Raw genomic sequence first — 18,077 nt, 5'->3', positions numbered from 1 at the left:
TCAATAGCAAATCAAATGTCAAACAAATTCTGGAAGCTTTAAAAAAGCACCCTCTTTTAAGGGAGGGTTGTATATTATTCATGGGGCTTGATGTATGTTTCAATAGCAAATCAAATTTTAATCCTGGAAAACTTCAAGCGCTAGCAGACTATACGCATGAGATACACGCCCTGAAAGTTACTTCCCCCCTTTTTCCCCTCTCTTGGCAATTTCTATGCTTAACATAGGTGCTTTATCAATCCCAACACACAGAAAAGAGGTCACAAGTCCAAGACACTCTAAGAAGAATGTTACTGGCCTAACAATGGCAAAGTATTCAGACTCCATTTCACCTAACGGTCATCCTAACAATGGCAAAGTATTCAGATTCCATCTGACCTAACGGTCATCACATAACCCTAAGTTCTTAAAGCTGGCATTCCTAACTCTGCCTCAACACCTGGGTCTCCGTCCAGGTGCTACCTGGGGAGGTCTGTCTTTCTGGGCATCCAGGAGGTGATGTGCCGCGTGGCTGGAGCCGCGTGGGGACCGCAGGGGAGGTGAAAGGGGAGAGCGCAGGCTGTTTCTCCCAGACGCGCTGCCACAGGTTATAAATCATTTGCCCTGGGGGCTTTCCATCTACTCAAACAGTGAGTTTCAGAGGCTGGGTGAAAAGAAAACAAGAAAAAAACAGCTATCTCGTAAAAACAGAGACACTTCTCTGTTCTGAAGGCCAAATTAGATTTTCATTTGGGTTCCCACCGAAACGACAGAATTGAAAGTCGGGATTTGTCAAGAAGAAACTCTTTTCTAGATTAATCTAACATTGCAGGACATAACCCATGCGGATCCCAGAGCCTCACAGGAGAGGAAACGCCCCCACACTGCCCAGGGCTGGACGCGGGGACTTGGGGAGCCGCCTCTGGAGCCCTGCGGACCCCAGACAGAGCCAAGAGACCCCGGGACGCCGCGACCAGCCCCAGAGGCACCACAGATTGATGCGCCCAGGAGGATCGGCTTCAGAGAGGGCAGAGCCTTGGCCGCCGCTCCCTCTCCAACCAACAGCGCCTCTCAGAGGGGCTGCGAGAAGAGTCTGGAGACCCGGCAGTTTAACCGCGGGGCTAAGCAATGACACGCCAAAGCGGATCAGTGAACTGATGGCCCAGGTTCACCAAGGGGAGCTAAACGGAGGGACAGCCGCCTGCCCCTCAGAGAGCCAGGGAGGCTGCGTCCCCTCGCTCTGAGGACGGCCGCCTGCCCCTCAGACAGCCGGGGGGGCCGCGTCCCCTCACTCTGAGGACGGCCGCCTGCCCCTCTGAGAGCCGGGGGGGCCGCGTCCCCTCGCTCTGAGGACGGCCGCCTGCCCCTCAGAGAGCCGGGGGGGCCGCGTCCCCTCGCTCTGAGGACGGCCGCCTGCCCCTCAGAGAGCCGGGGGGGCCGCGTCCCCTCGCTCTGAGGACGGCCGCCTGCCCCTCAGAGAGCCGGGGGGGCCGCGTCCCCTCGCTCTGAGGACGGCCGCCTGCCCCTCAGAGAGCCGGGGGGCCGCGTCCCCTCGCTCTGAGGACGGCCGCCTGCCCCTCAGAGAGCCGGGGGGCCGCGTCCCCTCGCTCTGAGGACGGCCGCCTGCCCCTCAGAGAGCCGGGGAGGCCCCGTCTCCTCACTCGGAGCTGCGGGCGTGGGCCGCCGTGGAGCTCCTCCGGACAGGCAGGAGGCGCGAAGGCCTGAAGGAGTGACGCCCCGGAAGCTCATCCAGTCCTGCTTCCTCAGAGCCCAATGGCGGCAGAAAGCCGGCGGACCACACGAGGCTAAGGAGGCCCGCGCGTATCCCAGCCTCGACAGGCTGCAGCCGCACCGGCGCCGGGCCAAGAAAACCACGTCTGTTACTGATGGAGGGCGTGCGGGATTCTGGAGATGCACACAGGCTCTTCGAGAGAGGTCCCGGTGGGTCTCTGACGGAAGCACTCAGCAAAAAAACATAAGGAGGCATCTTCAGCCTCTGAAGAAACAAACTATTTCTGGTCAAAAAGATAATGTATTTGCCAAGAATAAATGCTGAAGGCACAGTACCAGAGCAAAATCCCGTATTCAGAGGAGAATCTGATGCGGACACGGGAAGCAATCCGTCTGCTCGTTCACATGAAGTGAAAGGACCACCCTACTCCAGCAATCTTAGTTTTACCAAAAATCTCGTAGTGTTCTTCTGCATAACGCAAACGCTTGAAAACAGTTCCATTTTCTGGAGCTTCAGGTCTCAGATATATTTTATATGCATTTCCGGCTAGATTCAGTGAAATAAAGTGTTCAAGAAATGAACAATCTGGGACTTCTCTGGTGGTACAGTGGTGAAGAATCTGCCTGCCAGTGCCAGGGACGTGGGTTCAATCCCTGGTCCGGGAAGAGCCCACATGCCCTGGGGCAACGAAGCCCATGGGCCACAACTACTGAAGCCTGTGTGCCCCAGAGCCCGCGTTCCCCAAAAAGAGAGGCCGCCCCAAGGTGAAGCCTGCGCACTCCTAGAGAACAGCGCCTGTTTGCCCCAACTAGAGAAAACCCTCAGGCAGCAATGAAGACCCTGGGCAACCAGTACACACACAAACAAGCTTGTTTGGTCTCTGAAAAGCAGCAGCAAGGTGCTAATGGAGAAGCCAGAGGCGACCCCTCCAGGGCCTGGTCTCAGCCACCGTCCCGCAGCCGCTGACCCGGTGCCGGCTCACAGGAAATCCAGCCACAGGCTCCTGCATCTCGCCTGCCGACTCGGGGCCACTGCCCAGGGCCACTCGGGAACAGGAGGCCAGACCTGCGGTGCAGCCAGGGACACCGGGCCACTCAGGCCCGTTTACCACTTCCCAGCTGGAGACAGCAGTCTACGAGCTGAGGGAGTGCGTAAAGGTCTGTCCTCCCCGATGGACGGGCTGGGCATCACACGGCACCGGGAAACGCCGCTGCCGTGGAAGGCGCTTCTGAGGCAGCGGCCAGCCCCTCCGAGGCTCGTTTTCCCAGTTGCTCTCACTGAGTGCCTGGGGTCTGCATGTGTGTGTTTAGGAACACGTCTACATAGGCGTCCGTTGAGGGTTTCGGTGGAGACGCTAGAAATGAGAAAAGCGGACGAGAGACGCAGTCGTGCGATCATCACCATCCGCTCCCAGTGAAGAGCCATCTTCTCAAGGCTTCTCAGTCTCTCTGCTCCTGGAGGCTGAGGGCAGCCTCTGCATCTGATCGGATGGGACGGGGAATGCCATCCGCATGTCCAACCTTGAAACATCTTCCCTTCCCGCAGGCTTGGCCGTCGCTCTGAAGGAGGACAGCCATAGGGTTCTGATGATTCCAGAGAAACTGCTTTTGGAAGCCTCAGTGTCTAGACCTCCTCCTCTGAATTAAACTAGAGCCTCCGGGTTTCTGCTCTTCCCTGGTAGCAGGATATATCCACCTTTCCCCTAATCTTTCCCCCCACTCTCTTTTTAGCGCAGTCTTAGCCCAAGGCATAATGTTCTGTTTTTCCACAGTTATAAAAATTGGGAGAGTTGACACCACCAATTAAAAGATGCTTTAATGTCAAGTTCTGAGGGAGAAGTGTGATAAAAGGAGCCACAGAGGAGAAGGGGATCAATAGTAACCTTATTACAGATCATCTCTGCTTGGTCCAGATGGGCTGGCTCCATCGATCATGAAGTGTGATTTCTCTCTTCCCTGCGTCAGGCAGTGGCCAGACCAAATATAGGAAACCATGCTAACAACACACCGCAGAGCACGCTGGATGGTGGCTTGTTTGTGTAAGGAAAAAACCCTTCACTGCACGTCTTTTATTTAAAGGACCTTGCTTTATCTAAGAAATATGCAAAGCCATGAGATAGAAGGGACTACTTATAACTTAGGTAAAAATATTCACAGTGAGCAAACATGCTCTTAGACAAAGCATCTTGTTCTTTTAAAAAAAAAACAACACTAAAAAAATACTGTTCTCTACTGGATAAATGGATTCCCCAGAGAGTGCTTTCTTAATTAAGCGTGAAGGCAATTAAAATCAGGATTTTTGCAGCGCTTTAAAAGATGGAAACAAATTAACTTAAAACAGAAAGTGGAGACAAAGGAACTGCACTGACAGGAATGAATTCATGGGTATCTCGGAGCAGATGGCGGCCTGCTAGTCCACTGCTGAGCGTCAACAACCGCACTGTCTCTGATGGAGAAGGGCATCCACTCCTCTCCGTTTTCCCCTTCTCTCCTCTCATCCCCCAGGACTTCATCGTCAGTTTAACAACAATGACTGAAGCATATTCCAGAGTGCAGAAACACAGCAGCACAATCAGGAAAAACATCTTTTTCTTTAAAAAATGTTTGTGTGGTAAGGACACCATGAGTTCGACCCTCTTAACTCGCTCCGTGGATAACACACTACCACTGACCAGAGGCGCAGGTGGTACACAGGCTTTTCCATCTCACGGAACTGAAATTTCATGCCTGGTAATTAATAATGTCCCATTTCCCTCTCCTCCTAGGCCCTGACAATGACCATTCTAGTCTCTGATTTTATGCACTTGACTACTTTAGATACCTCATATATGTGGAATTCTGCAGGGCTTGCCTTTCTGTATCCAGTTTATTTCCCTGAGAATACAGCCCTCAAAGACCAACGAAAAAATTGTAATGAGAACTTTCTTTTCATGTAACTCTTCACAAAATGTTTAAACTTTCAATGTTTTCTGTTGAGGAGGAATGCTGACATCTTGGTCTCTATGTATTAGTACAGATCTCAATTTTAAAAATTAAAAAAATTAAGCAGAAAGTAGTTGGTAAATCTGAAACAAATAAGCAGTAAGAGTTGGGGAGCTGAATCGGTACTTTCATCAACATTAAAGGGATGGTAAACATCGTTTTGGCACAAAATGGTGATGAATGAAGTCACATCGATGGGAGAGGGGAGATGTCCTAAGCCCCGGGGGGACCACTCCAGGAGCGCTGGGTGTCATGGAGGACCCATGCGCTCACCAGAGTTTCTTACTCAGGTTACATAATCCTGATCTTCTTCAACCCAGCCTTTAAACCCACGAGAGAACAAGTTGAACCATGATATTTAATTCTCAGAAGGTGATGCATTCAAGTTCATTTACATAGGCTCTGAGTAAAATCTTTAAATTTTCTGTTTTCTGAAGTAAGAATATAAAAGATATACTTGTCATTGGATTCCTTTGAGTGGAAGTTCATCTACTGAACACAGTCCTCCTTATTTTAAGCTCATCGAAGCTGCCTTTTAATAGACACCAAGGGACTTCTCTGGGGGTGCAGTGGTTAAGAATCTGCCTTCCCAAGCAGGGGACCTGGATTCAATCCCTGCTTGGGGAACTAAAATCCCACATGCTGTGTGGCAACTAAGTCCATGTGCTGTGGGCCACAACCAGAGAGAAGCCCCAATGGTGCAATCTGATAGTCAAAAATAAAATAAATAAATACTAAAAAAAAAAAAAATTACACCAAGGTACACAAGACGAATTGTTCTTCACCTTCATGAGGGAACAACAATCAGAAATAAGGTATCTGGGACTTCAAGAGCCCCACATGAAGCATTTCAGATCATGATTATTGGAGCTATTTGGGCTTTATGAGCAGACTCATCATTCATCTACAAACCACACACACGGCTCATGTTCCTCATCTGGACTATGGGGGACAAACTGGACAAGGAGACTAGCTGGGCCCTAAAGCTGGTTCTGATGTTAGCCTGATGCACCCCTGTGTTTCCATTTTCTCATCTGCACAATAAAGGCAGGTGACCTCTGAGCTCCCCCTCACCCAGCCCTCTCACAGCCCCAAATCCTGACTCTGAGCATGGGCCCTGAGTGCTCAAACATGTGCAGGAACTCCCCTGGCCCACGCGTCAGTTTCCCAGGACAGGTGCTTCCCATTCCTGAGTGTGTTTCACCCTGTGAACCCGCCTGCAACTGTCTTCCTTCTTACTTTCACCTGCCGAAGTCTGACTCATTTGTAAAGGTCGAGCTCAAAGGCCAGTGTTTCCTTGAAGCCTTTCCAGGCCCTAAACTTTAAACTGACCTTTCTCTCTCACGAACATCCAGATAATTTATTTCAGTTCAGTCACTCAGTCATGTCCGACTCTCTGTGACCCCATGGACTGCAGCATGCCAGGCCTCCCTGTCCATCACCAACTCCCAGAGCTTGCTTAAACTCATGTCCATTGAGTCAGTGATGCCATCCAACCATCGCATCCAGTGTCATCCCCTTCTCTTCCAGTCTTCAATCTTTCCCAGCATCAGAGTCTTTTCAAATGAGTCTTTTCAAAATAATTTATTTACCTATTTAAAAATATCTAGCATCTCTCCCCTCACTATTATACACGTACTGTCTTCCACTAAGCTGTAACCTCCTCCCAGGAAGAAAATCCCCCTTGCTGTGACCGCACGGCTGCTCCCCCTCTCCGGACCAGCCCCTCTTCATTTCTAGCCCATCTGCCTGGTTTAAGAAGCTGTCTGAGCTTGACTTCTTCCTCTGCTCCCGAGCGACTTTGACACCCACCTTCCCGAGTGAGGTCCCAGCCTCAAACCTCGCCACTTCCAGGACCCAAGGAGGATCTACACATAGGGTAAGACAAACACCATCTGGACCATTCTGAAGACTTGTCTGTTGGTGGGAATCACAAGGGCCCTTTGAACATTCTGGTGGGCTATGGGCAGGGTTATCACACAACTGATTATCTAAACAGGGACAACTGTAAGGGTTAAAGGGAGAGCTATTCATAATCACGCTGGGACCAGAGGTGTGCAGGAGGCCGCCTCCACACTGCCCACAGGTGCACGGTCAGCCCCTTCCCTGCCTCTCCTTTTTCACAGATGGGCACGTTTCAGCCACCCTAGTTCATTCATGAGAGTTTACACACAGCAAAGTGATCACCATCTTGAGAGCTTAAGTACATATTCAAGCAGCCCTAGGTGATACCACCAGCCCCTCCTCACTGGGGGCACCTCCAGGGCGTAGACGCACAGTAATGCAAGACTCGGTGGGGGCGGGGAGCATTTCTCCAACTACACCAACACTTGGAACCTTCAAACTATAAAGGGGAAGTCAACAGAAGGAAATAAGATCTTATTTGGAGTCTTCAGACTATAAATGGGAAGTCAGCAAAATGAAATAAGATCTTATTTCCAAGGCTAATTTTGGGTTAAGCTCAATATAACATTACAAAAATAGAGGCTATCCAAGACCTTACTACATTTCCCATGAATATTTCATCTGTTCTTTAGCTAGCTTTAATAAATTAACTGTCACAAGGTGAGAAGTAATTAAGTCACCAATAAATGGACTATAAAATATTATAAGAGCTATACTGTTGCTATAACAATGTGACAATTTTTAAATGCAAATTATAAAAATTTTAATTTAATTTAGATACTTTATGGCTTAGTTTACCAGGTGGAATTAAAAATAGAACAAATCACTAAAACTAGGGGTATAACACAGCCCAGATATTTAAACATTATGTAAGACTAATTTCACAACTTTAAAAATTCAAGCAAGCTAATTGTCTTATCATTTCTGCAACAACACAATTAGAAAGTCACCAGCAAATTAGAATTACATAATAAGTGTTATCATCCACCAGCCCAGGGAGAGGGTGGGGTGGGGAAGCAAGGGGCACTGAGCAACCTGTGCCAAGTACCACGGTGGGTGCTATGTCAACCTCACCAGGATCCCTCCTGCTCTGCACTCAGCCGGGACCAGGTCCTGGTACCAACCTTGGCTCAGCTCTCACCTCCCTGCGGCATCACAGCCCACTCTCAGGAAGGTCCTGTTAAAAAGGTTACCAGGAAGAAACGGTCCCATGTGGCCCGTGAAACACCCGAGCGGGTAAGTCATCTTAGATGCTGGTCAACGACACAGATCCAAAGCAGCCAACGATTCTACTTGTGGCTTAAGTTTTAAAAGCATTTACAGATATCAACGACTTCTCTGGGCTTTTCATGAAACTAACCAGGCAGCCTGAGTCGCAGCATAGAAGGGTTCTTTAGACTTCTCCATTTTTCCTGTCTTTCCCTTTTCCCCATCAAAGGAATCTCAGCATGAGCTGCTTATGCTTTTCTCTCCAGCTGCCCTCCTAGCAGACAGGATGGCTCCCTGAGGACAGCAGCCACATATGTTCATGCCTGCGGCCGCTCCAGCACCCAGCACAGAGCGTCCCCACCCCCGACCCCCTGAAGTCTACAGACACTTCTGCCCCACCAGCCAGCCTCCTGTCTGGGGGTGACTGCCACTCCCCGCAGCGTGCCTGCAGTGTCCACTGTTCGGTCCTTATTTGTCTGACGTCACCATGAACTCTAAGCTGGAAAAAGCAGGAAATAGCAAGCATCGACCTCAAACCCCACTTTTTTTCTTAAGCTAATGAACTGATGAGCTGTTTAAAACACTGCATTCTTCTTATTGGTGGGAATGTAAATTGGTACAGTTCCTAGGGAAAACGGCAAAGAAGATCCTCAAAGCATGGAAAATAGAACTACCAGAGGATCCAGCAATTCCCCTTCTCGGAACATATCCAAAGGAGATGAAAGTGCTAACTCAAAAGATACCTGCACCCCATGTTCACAGCAGCATTATTTACAACAGCCAAACATGTATGCAACCTAAGTGTCCATCAATAGATAAAGGAGCTGTGAGACATACATATATATGCATACACATGTATCATATATATGTACCAGTCATAAAAAAAGGAAGCGATCCTACCATTTGCTAAAAACACAGATGAACCTTGAAGGTATTATGCTACGTGTAAATAAGTCAAAGAAAGACAAATGCTGTATGATCTCTCTCATATGTGGAAAGTAAAACAGAAACAAAAAACAAACTGATGGAAAAAGAGATGGGGCTTGTGGTTACCAGAAGTGGAGAAGTGAGAATCGGAGGAGAACAGTCAAAGGGCAGACGTTTCCAGTTACAAGACAAAGACGTCCTGGGAATGAAATGCACAAGATGACTGATACTCAGGAAACTTGTCAAGAGAGAAAACTAAGAGCTCTCATCACAAGAAGAATTTTTTTTCCCTTCTTCTTTATTTTTAAAATTGTATCTATCTGAGGAGACAGATGTTCGCTGAGCCCATTGTAATCATTTCACAACATGTGCGAATCAAACCATCAGGCAGCACACTTTAAACTTACACGAGTCAATTATTTCTCAACAAAACTGGGGAAAGAAAAAAAATACTGCATTGTTCTGATTTGCACTTCCAAAGCTTATTCACCCAAAGACTTCAGTGAATAAGGTCAAGTGAAGAAGATCAAAAACAAAAATACTTCCCAAACTTTTGCTTTAGGAAATACTACCCCATGGTCAACTCAATGCCTTAAACAGGGCACGCTACGCCCATCAGCCTTTGGAAGGCCACTGCCAGCAAACAAAGGGCCCCACGGAGTCCCGCAGAGAGGACATCTGATTGATTTCACTCAAACCAGTATTTCCCTAAATTATTTCAACACGGAATCCTTTCTCCCTGGGGACATATTAATATCCTAAGAAACCAAGGCTCCTCAGCACACGGTGTGGGAAACGCCGATCGAAAGCCTTTCTGTCTTTTCTTTAAATTGTATCAAGTCCTGTGAGTTGCTGCTTTCTGATCCACTTATGGAACAGCAAGCAAACATTTCTGTTAAACTTCACGCAGCCTCTCCCAATCCGTCTCAGACCACAGCAGCCTGCAGCAGAAGCAGCCTCGTGTCTTGTGGTCTGAACTCCCGCTTCGAGGGTGGAGGTGGGGTGGGTGAGGCCTGTGACCTCTGAGCACAAGTGGCAGCCTCGCCCATCTGGGAGGGGAGTGTCCCACCCCACCCTCAACCCTCACGCTGCGCACGCAGGAGTTCAGATACCTGCAGCTACACTGACCTCCAAAGGGCGGTGCTCACCCGCCGATGCCTCCCTCAGAGTTACAATCAATCAAAAAGGACTGCGAGAGCAGGATGCGATTAAGAAAATGCAAGACAGACCTCAGGTGCAAAAATGCAGCGTTCTAGGTGTCCCGAGGATTCCTCACTGACGCTAGCTGATTACCAATCATGGGTACCGCGGGGGGCTGCCGTCAGGGGGGAGGGCATTGCACGGTCCAGGCACGTGGTGGAGACACCCGCCTCTGAGGGTATTTAAAAGGCATTTTAGAAAAAAATTTCTCACCTCTGCCAGTGTGAAAAATGAAAACAAAATATGGGTGAATCAATGGCTGGCTGCAGGGAAAGATTTTTTAAAAATCCTTACTCTATGTGTGTCGAAAATCATGTATGCTTTAGAAAGCAATTCAGATGTATTCCTGAAAAGCTGACTACTATTTGATCCAATGGAGGTACGTGTCTGAATCCTGCTTTCTAAAACAGCAAAAACGAAACACTAAAGTCTTTCAAATGCAGCAAGGTCGGGAGAGTCAGGCTTCCAGCACAGGTAAAGGTAAGTCCTTAGCCAGAACTCCTGAGCACATCAGGGGAAATGGCCCAAGACACCTCTCTCCCCCGGGGCACCCTGAAAGTGGGACGAGCCACTCACCATGTCGTAAGTCGTCACGATCTTCTTCAGCACCTCGGGCACGATCCCCTGCAACTCCATGGTGGGGTATTGCTCGCTGAGGTTCAGGACCACCAGGGGCGTGTTATCAGGTCCCAGGAAGCGGGGAGACACCGCCAGCATGCACTGCATGAGGTTGGCCACGGACGAGAGGCCACACAGCTCCTTGAAGGACACCACTGCGTTCTGCTCAGTGGGAAGAAAGAAGGCGCGCTGTAATTCACCAGGGGCTGAGTTTCCCAGGGATGCTGTCCTCGACACACCTGGTTATCCTGGGGCTGCCTGGCGCGGCAGTTACGAGTTAGTGTTACAACAGACGTGGTTAATGATTATTTTATCCTGGGGAAAAAGGGCTATTTTCCAAAGTAAACGCAGACATAGGCATTTGTAACACCAATTTATCCAAAGGGCAGAAAAGGCAAACAAGTTAAATTCTTTTGAAGGGCAAAGCTGCCTTTCAGATCAAAGTTCACAGCAGTGCAAATGTTGATATGCAATTACAAGCAAGCAAACAAACAAAAAAATGGCTTCTGCTTTCAAAAAGATGAGAAAATAATGGAATCAGGCTTCAACTAAGTATCAGGTAGGCCAGCCATCCAAAAAGGAGGAACATCTGACAGGAAGGAACCCGAGTCCCTCTCACCTGTTCACACCCGCTGGTTCCAAAGCTAGAGGGACTTCGGGGAAGCTGCAGTTTCAGGTGGGAGACCCAGGGACCACGGCCTGCCCTGCCCATCGCCCCGTCTCCAGGGGTCCCACTGCTCCTCCTCCTGCCTCCTTTATTTCTAATCACTAGCGGTGGGCCATGGAAATACCCATGAAAGGAAGCCCTTCCGCACTTTGGAAGGCCGTGAGCGGGTGTCTGAGTGCCGCTCGGAGCCACGCGTGTTACATGTGGCCCTGTCTGACCCTTCACCACCACGCTGGGCCCGAGGGTACCGAGCCTCGGCTGTGGCCTCTCCTGTCCGTCTGGGGTCATGCAGCCGGCAGGCGAAGGGGTCAGGCTGGTACCTGAAGTCGGCTCAGGACGAGGTCAACACTCTCGATCCTGCGGTGCCATAACAGGCACATTCTAACCGAAACACGGGAAATCCAGGCGCGCCTGGGTCCCGACCTGGGTTGAGGATGGTGCCCAGAGGGCAGGGGTAGAGGCCCGCAGACCTGTGCCTTCTGCGCTCAAATGCCCCAGTCCTTGGAGATGAGCAGCACATCAGTTTGAAATGGAAGCGTTTGATCAATGCTACTTTAAATATGGTAATCAAGCTGAGCATCCTGGATGCTGACGGTCGTGACAGTCCTTCCTGCGGGCACTCTGGGGCCCTCAGAGCCCCCTAATTTCTCCACCTGCTGTCGTCCTGGTCGTTTCATCTCCTGCTCCCTGCCCGCCGCCCCTTCCCAGTGCCCACCCCCCAACCACAGGCACCTGCGGGGTCCTGCCCACCCAGGCTCCACGGCCCAGGCACAGCGCTGACTGCACACGGCACTCACAGTGCAGACACACGCAGCCCAGAAGGACGACGTGCAGCCTCATGCACACACGGGTGTGGCTGCGGCCTGCTCGGAGCCGAGGTCCACGACCGTACCAGCCTCGGGAGCTGAGGTCCACGACCGTGGCAGCCTCGCAGGCAGGGAGACGCCCTCCGTATTTCTGTTACGCTTTTGCTTTGAGACAAATGATAACATTACTCTGCTGCGGGAAGGTCTTTTTGTTTTACTTGCTGCTGGCATTCTGCTCATAATAGTTATAAACATATACATGTATGTCTTTATACACACGTATCTTTGGGATGGACACACACTGGGACAGGCTGGCGCTGGTGTGTGTGTGTGTGTGTGTGTGGGTGCTGGGGCTGGTGTGTGTGTGTGTGTGTCTGTCTGTGTGCTGGGGCTGGTGTGTGTGTGTGTGTGTGTGCTGGGGCTGGTGTGTGTGTATGTGTGTCTGTCTGTGTGCTGGGGCTGGTGTGTGTGTGTGTGCTGGGGCTGGTGTGTGTGTGTGTGTGTCTGTGTGCTGGGGCTGGTGTGTGTGTGTGTGTTGGCTGTCTGTGTGCTGGGGCTGGTGTGTGTGTGTGTGTGTGTGTGTGTGTGCTGGGGCTGGTGTGTGTGTGTGTGTGTGTGTGTGTGTGCTGGGGCTGGTGTGTGTGTGTGTGTCTGTCTGTCTGTCTGTGTGCTGGGGCTGGTGTGTGTGTGTGTGTGTGTGTGTGTGTGTGCTGGGGCTGGTGTGTGTGTGTGTGTGTCTGTGTGTGTGTGTGTGTGTGCTGGGGCTGGTGTGTGTGTGTGTGTGTCTGTGTGTGTGTGTGTGTGTGTGCTGGGGCTGGTGTGTGTGTGTGTGTGTGTGTGTGTGCTGGGGCTGGTGTGTGTGTGTGTGTGTGCTGGGGCTGGTGTGTGTGTGTGTGTGTGTGTGTGTGTGTGTGTGTGTGCTGGGGCTGGTGTGTGTGTGTGTGTGTGTGTGGGGCTGGGGCTGTGTGTGTGTGTGTGTGCTGGGGCTGGTGTGTGTGTGTGTGTGTGTGTGTGTGTGTGCTGGGGCTGGTGTGTGTGTGTGTCTGTCTGTCTGTGTGCTGGGGCTGGTGTGTGTGTGTGTGTGTGTGTGTGTGTGTGTGTGCTGGGGCTGGTGTGTGTGTGTGTGTGTGCTGGGGCTGGTGTGTGTGTGTGTGTGTGTGTGTGTGTGTGTGTGTGTGTGTGTGCTGGGGCTGGTGTGTGTGTGTGTGTGTGTGTGTGTGTGTGTGCTGGGGCTGGTGTGTGTGTCTGTGTGTCTGTGTGTGTGTGTGTGCTGGGGCTGGTGTGTGTGTGTGTGTGTGTGTGCTGGGGCTGGTGTGTGTGTGTGTGCTGGGGCTGGTGTGTGTGTGTGTGTGTCTGTGTGTGTGTGTCTGTGTGTCTGTGTGCTGGGGCTGGTGTGTGGGGGGGCAGCCCTCATGACTTGTTCTGCATCGCTGGCAGCCCCTGTATCCTGCTAGACACGTGGACGATACTTAATTACATACATAATCCTGACTGACTGCTTTTAGTCGCTATGCAGTTCAGAGGTGGTCACTATCTTAGATGTCTAATAAATACAGGTATCATGTGCCTCTTACTGAAACAATTAGATTGCTGGGCTTGAGTCAAGAGCAGGCTCAACACTCAGACAGACACTGGCTGTTTACAGATGTGCCATTCCCGCAGCAGGACCGCCCCACAAGAAAGGATGGAGGCGTGTCCTTTCATTTTGATGGTCTGTCCGTGTGCTCCAGCTCAGGAACACCCAGAAACAGGAGAGATTCCCACCTGCGCTTTTAGAAAAGACGGGCACCATTGCTTAGGGCCTACCAGGGACCAGGGCCTTCTATGGACTCAGCAACAAGGGGGGGCTCATTCCCAAGTGTCATCAACGTGTTGAAGGGCCGACTGCCCTTTGGGAAATTTACCATGATGGGGGAAAAAAATGACATCAGTGGGTGAGCATTCTTACAAGCAACTGGAATTCACAAAGTACATGAAGTCAGATACACAGCTGTTCGCTGAAACCCTAACAGCCTCCTGAGCCTCCTTGGAGGCTGAGTGCAGCCTACCTGCATGTTCTCCCTGAGGTCCGTGGCGTCCCGGATCGGGGGCTGGGCGTTCTTGAAGACCTCGTCCACAGTTTTGATCCACAGCGTCCTCAGGGACGCGTACTCCCTGGACTTCTTCCCCTTCCGCACCGAGAGGCCCCTCTTGTGAGGCTTGCCGCCCCCTCTCCGGTTGGTGATGGCCACGTGCACGAACAGGGAGGCGTGCGCCAAGATCTCCCCGGTCAGCGACTGCAGCGGCACGTGGCGGTAGCCCGTCTGCAGGCACTCGAAGGGGATGGTGTACTGGCCGATGAACTCGTCGCCGATGTAGTCGTCGTCCAAGACCACGAAGCGCACCATGGCCAGCTCGGGCAGGTTGACCTGGAACTCGAAGCTCTCGTCGAAGATGGGCGCGTCCCCGTTCTGGTGCACGGTCCTTGTCCTCTGCTCCGCGCAGTCAGCCGGGATGCCGTGGATCTCCACGTACACGTACGGGTCCACCACGTCGCCCTTGGCGCCCGAGCCTTTGGGCTTGGGGAAGTTCTGCCCGCTGATGACCTTGATGTGGAGCAGCTGTGGGGAGACCCCCGGCACCGAGTCCTTGGTGTTGGCGCTGAAGAAGGAGACCTCCTCCCGCATGATGGCCGGCCGCAGCACGTAGCCACAGTTCCCGTTCTGCCGGAACCAGCCCACGTTCAGGTCCATCATCAGCCCCGGAGTCTGGAAGTTCATGGCCACGATCTGACAGCCGCACTTCCAAAAATCCTGCGGGTTCATGTTGCTGGAGTCAATCCTCATCGGACTGGGGAAGACCCGGGCCAGAAAGCGCTTGTTGTAATTGACGAAGTCCCCGGGGTTCTCATTGGCATACTTGCTGGCCAGCACTTCGTTGAAGGAGCAGACCTCCCAGTACTTCTGAGCCTGGAAGGACACCTGGAACTCCTTGAACTGCACGGACTTGCAGATGCTCACCAGCTCCGACAGCTCTTTGCAGAGCTGGAAGCGCTTGGCAGGCACGTGGTTGGACGGCTCCGTGTTCTCCTTGCCCACCCTCTGGGACATCTCCGCCCCCTCGTCCTCGTCGGTGACATCACCCTCGACCCCGGAGCAGTTGGAGGACAGCTTCTTCGCTTTGACGAGGATCTTCCCTTTCAGGACGTCTGGGGATGGCAGGTAAGATTCCTCGACGTTGGGTGACGTTGTGTACAGCTTGTCTCCTAAAATCTTCTTCATGTGCTGCACCATGACCTTCTGCTGTTTGATGGAACAGTGATTTTCCAAACACAGGATGAGCGGGTACTCGGAAGCGAAGAAGGCATACTTGTTGATGATGTCGATGACACTGCGGAAGACGATCTGAGACGTCATGGTGTGGCCTGTGTAAATCACAGGCTCATTGTCCGGCCCGTCCCAGACGTCCAATTCCACGCTCCGGCAACCCATTTTAAGAGCTCGGATGTACCCTGTGATATCAGAGGGGCCTCGGAACTGATCCTCGATCAAGTATGTGTTGTGAGATGAATTTATAAAGTAATGAGACAGAGGCTGCTTCATATCCTGACAGACCTTCTTATGCTCTGGGTCAAATATGTAACAGTCAGGTGACATAAGGTAGTTAGTGAACCCGTCTATGGAAAGCCAGCCCTTCTCCTGACCCTCTCTGGATGGCTCGTATTTGTGGATAATCTCAAGGCTTATCTCCTCGTTTATGTGTGCCACGCCCTGCTCTGCCTCCAGAAACATCATCAGGTCCTTGGTATCAAGGAATTCTTTATTGCTTGAGAACTGAACTAAAAGGAAATAAATTTCAGGTCTAGTACAAAGCTCGTGGAAAACCTCAACAAACTCCTCCTTTGTGACATCAGTACCAGTTTTGTCCTTGGATTTATGCAGTTCTTTGAACTTCAGCTCAATTTTGCTTGTTTTTAAGCCAGGATTGAGATTCCTGATACACTGCACGGCACTGCACAGAGTTATATGTCCCAGGTTATCTACATCAGTTTCACTGAACATCTGTGAAACCCAGGAAGTCCTCATGTTGTCCTGACTACTTTCTAACATGTCAAGGGTATGTTTTCCATAAGAAATTAGGTACCGCAGTCCAGTGACCCAGATGTTTGCAACGTCTGCAGAGTTGGCAACCAGATCGAGTGACTCATAATTCTCTCCGTAGATGACGGAAAACGCACAGTCTTCGGATATCTGGTCAGAAACGCCATTGCTGCGGAATATGTCTGTATTTTTCCCCGTCCTCACTTCCTTGATGGACTTAATATCAATCTTGGCTTTCTCGGAATCCTTCTTGGATGGTTCCCACCTCAGGCTCTGCATGTCAGCGTCCAGCAAGAAATACCTGTGGTAAATTCTAGAGTTGGAGCGGACCTTTTTGAGCTCGGACCCCTCCACCATGGAGTTGATGCAGTCGCTTGCACTGCTGATCTTCTTCTCTGTGGGCATGCTGCTGAACGAGACGGTCTTTTTCCGCTCTCGTTTCTGTTTTGTACCATCCTAGGAGAGAAAAAGCCACAGTGGATTAGAAGAGCACAAGCGTAGGCTTCTGTGTTCCAGACTAGGAATAGAAATTTAATTTCCTTGGGAGAAGACTCATACTCTTAGGGTTTGCTATTGTATGTCCCGTAATGCATGGTGCTCATTCGCTTCTGAAGCTGAGAAGTGGCCTCTGTGTTTACAGCCTAATGCAGACAGGTAAAAAAATCATTAGTGAATAACTGCAATCTGTAAATGTCAAGAGACACGACTTAAAAGCAATGCACAATAAAAGCTTGCATACAGAATTGGCCACATGGTTTGCAGGGATCAGGGGGAAAATGGCCAAGCAGGACTCGGTGTTCAGAACCTGAGTTTAAGAAGGTCGTAGAGGGCATTAAGGCCCATGCAGGGCCACGTCACACGGGTCACACTGCCGCTCAGCAAGCCCGGCTGGATGCCCCTCTCCTAACCAGGCTTCTCCAAAGGCTGTCATGAGACCACTTGCCTCAGAATTCCCATGAACCAGCTCTCCAAGGGCTGATGCCCAGGCACTTACATTTGAGGCATCACCCTAGGGAACGGGAACGTACAGGAAAGTTTAAAACCGCTCCCTAACCACGGGGACTCACTGAGCTGTCTGGACTGCATCTGGAAAACTCGGTATGAACCATTAAATTATGTGTTACATGAGTAGACCCTGGAGTTCCAGCAGCAATTCCTGGCTCTTCAGAGTCTCATATTAGATTAGTCACGCTCCTAAATACTTCAAATAGATATGGTTTTACTTCTGCCATTATATTAAGTCTGGGTGGGAGCACAGACTTCGGGTGGCGGCGCTTCTAAAATGCTGGAATTTGATTTATTAAAGCCTGGTCCCATGCGCCAGATAAGTGTTTAGAACAAGTCTCCTAATATTAGCAGGCTGTTAACACTACCGAGTGAGAACTTCGGGCAGCACCTACGTCTACGGCGGTTTGCATCATTCCTCAACTTTCCTGCATGATGTAATGGGTGTCCAGAGCTGACACCACATCTATCTGTGTATTTAAGTTCTTTCCCTGTTACAGACGTCTTTATTATTTTATTTTTTTTTAAAAAATGCTCAAATGGTCTCACCACATCTTTCACAGTTTAAACCTAAAACTTGATACTGCCTCTCAGGAGGTATATGAAATTAGTGATCAATTTTCAGTAAGTCATTATATTCATAAATAAGAAACAGAGAGAAAGGTTGGGATTATATGACTTTCATGGCAATAAAGTAAAGAGCATGCAAAATATTATACAAAGGCATTCTAACTTTCCTGCTCTGGAGAGAATCTATTTTGAATAAAACCTCTGTATTTTAAAAACTGATTAAGCTATTTGTTAAGTCTGAAATTTAAAACCACTTTTACTTTTCAACTACCTATACTTCCAAAAGCAATTTGCAGAAGGTAGTTAAACTTAAACTTTAAATCACACAGGTATCATTTCCCTCAAAGTTTCAAAATGAACCAGAGAGGCTTTTGTGATCTGAATGCCAAGACAAAATAG

The 18,077-nt window shown here is 50.2% G+C and overlaps 1 protein-coding gene across 1 annotated transcript in view; it reads right to left on the bottom strand.

Annotated features, from left to right (window-relative positions):
* The window catches only part of PLCL2 (phospholipase C like 2), a 218,302-nt gene that overhangs the window by 79,703 nt on the left and 120,522 nt on the right, over positions 1 to 18,077 (bottom strand). The window contains 2 exon segments of the mRNA XM_070467022.1: positions 10,510 to 10,713; positions 14,073 to 16,559. Of these exon segments, the coding sequence (XP_070323123.1) occupies positions 10,510 to 10,713; positions 14,073 to 16,559 (2,691 nt within the window).

The sequence above is a fragment of the Odocoileus virginianus genome, chromosome 4 (assembly GCF_023699985.2).
Source record: "Odocoileus virginianus isolate 20LAN1187 ecotype Illinois chromosome 4, Ovbor_1.2, whole genome shotgun sequence".
NCBI classification, from domain to species: domain Eukaryota; kingdom Metazoa; phylum Chordata; class Mammalia; order Artiodactyla; family Cervidae; genus Odocoileus; species Odocoileus virginianus.
This window is presented reverse-complemented; position numbering and strand designations above follow the sequence as displayed.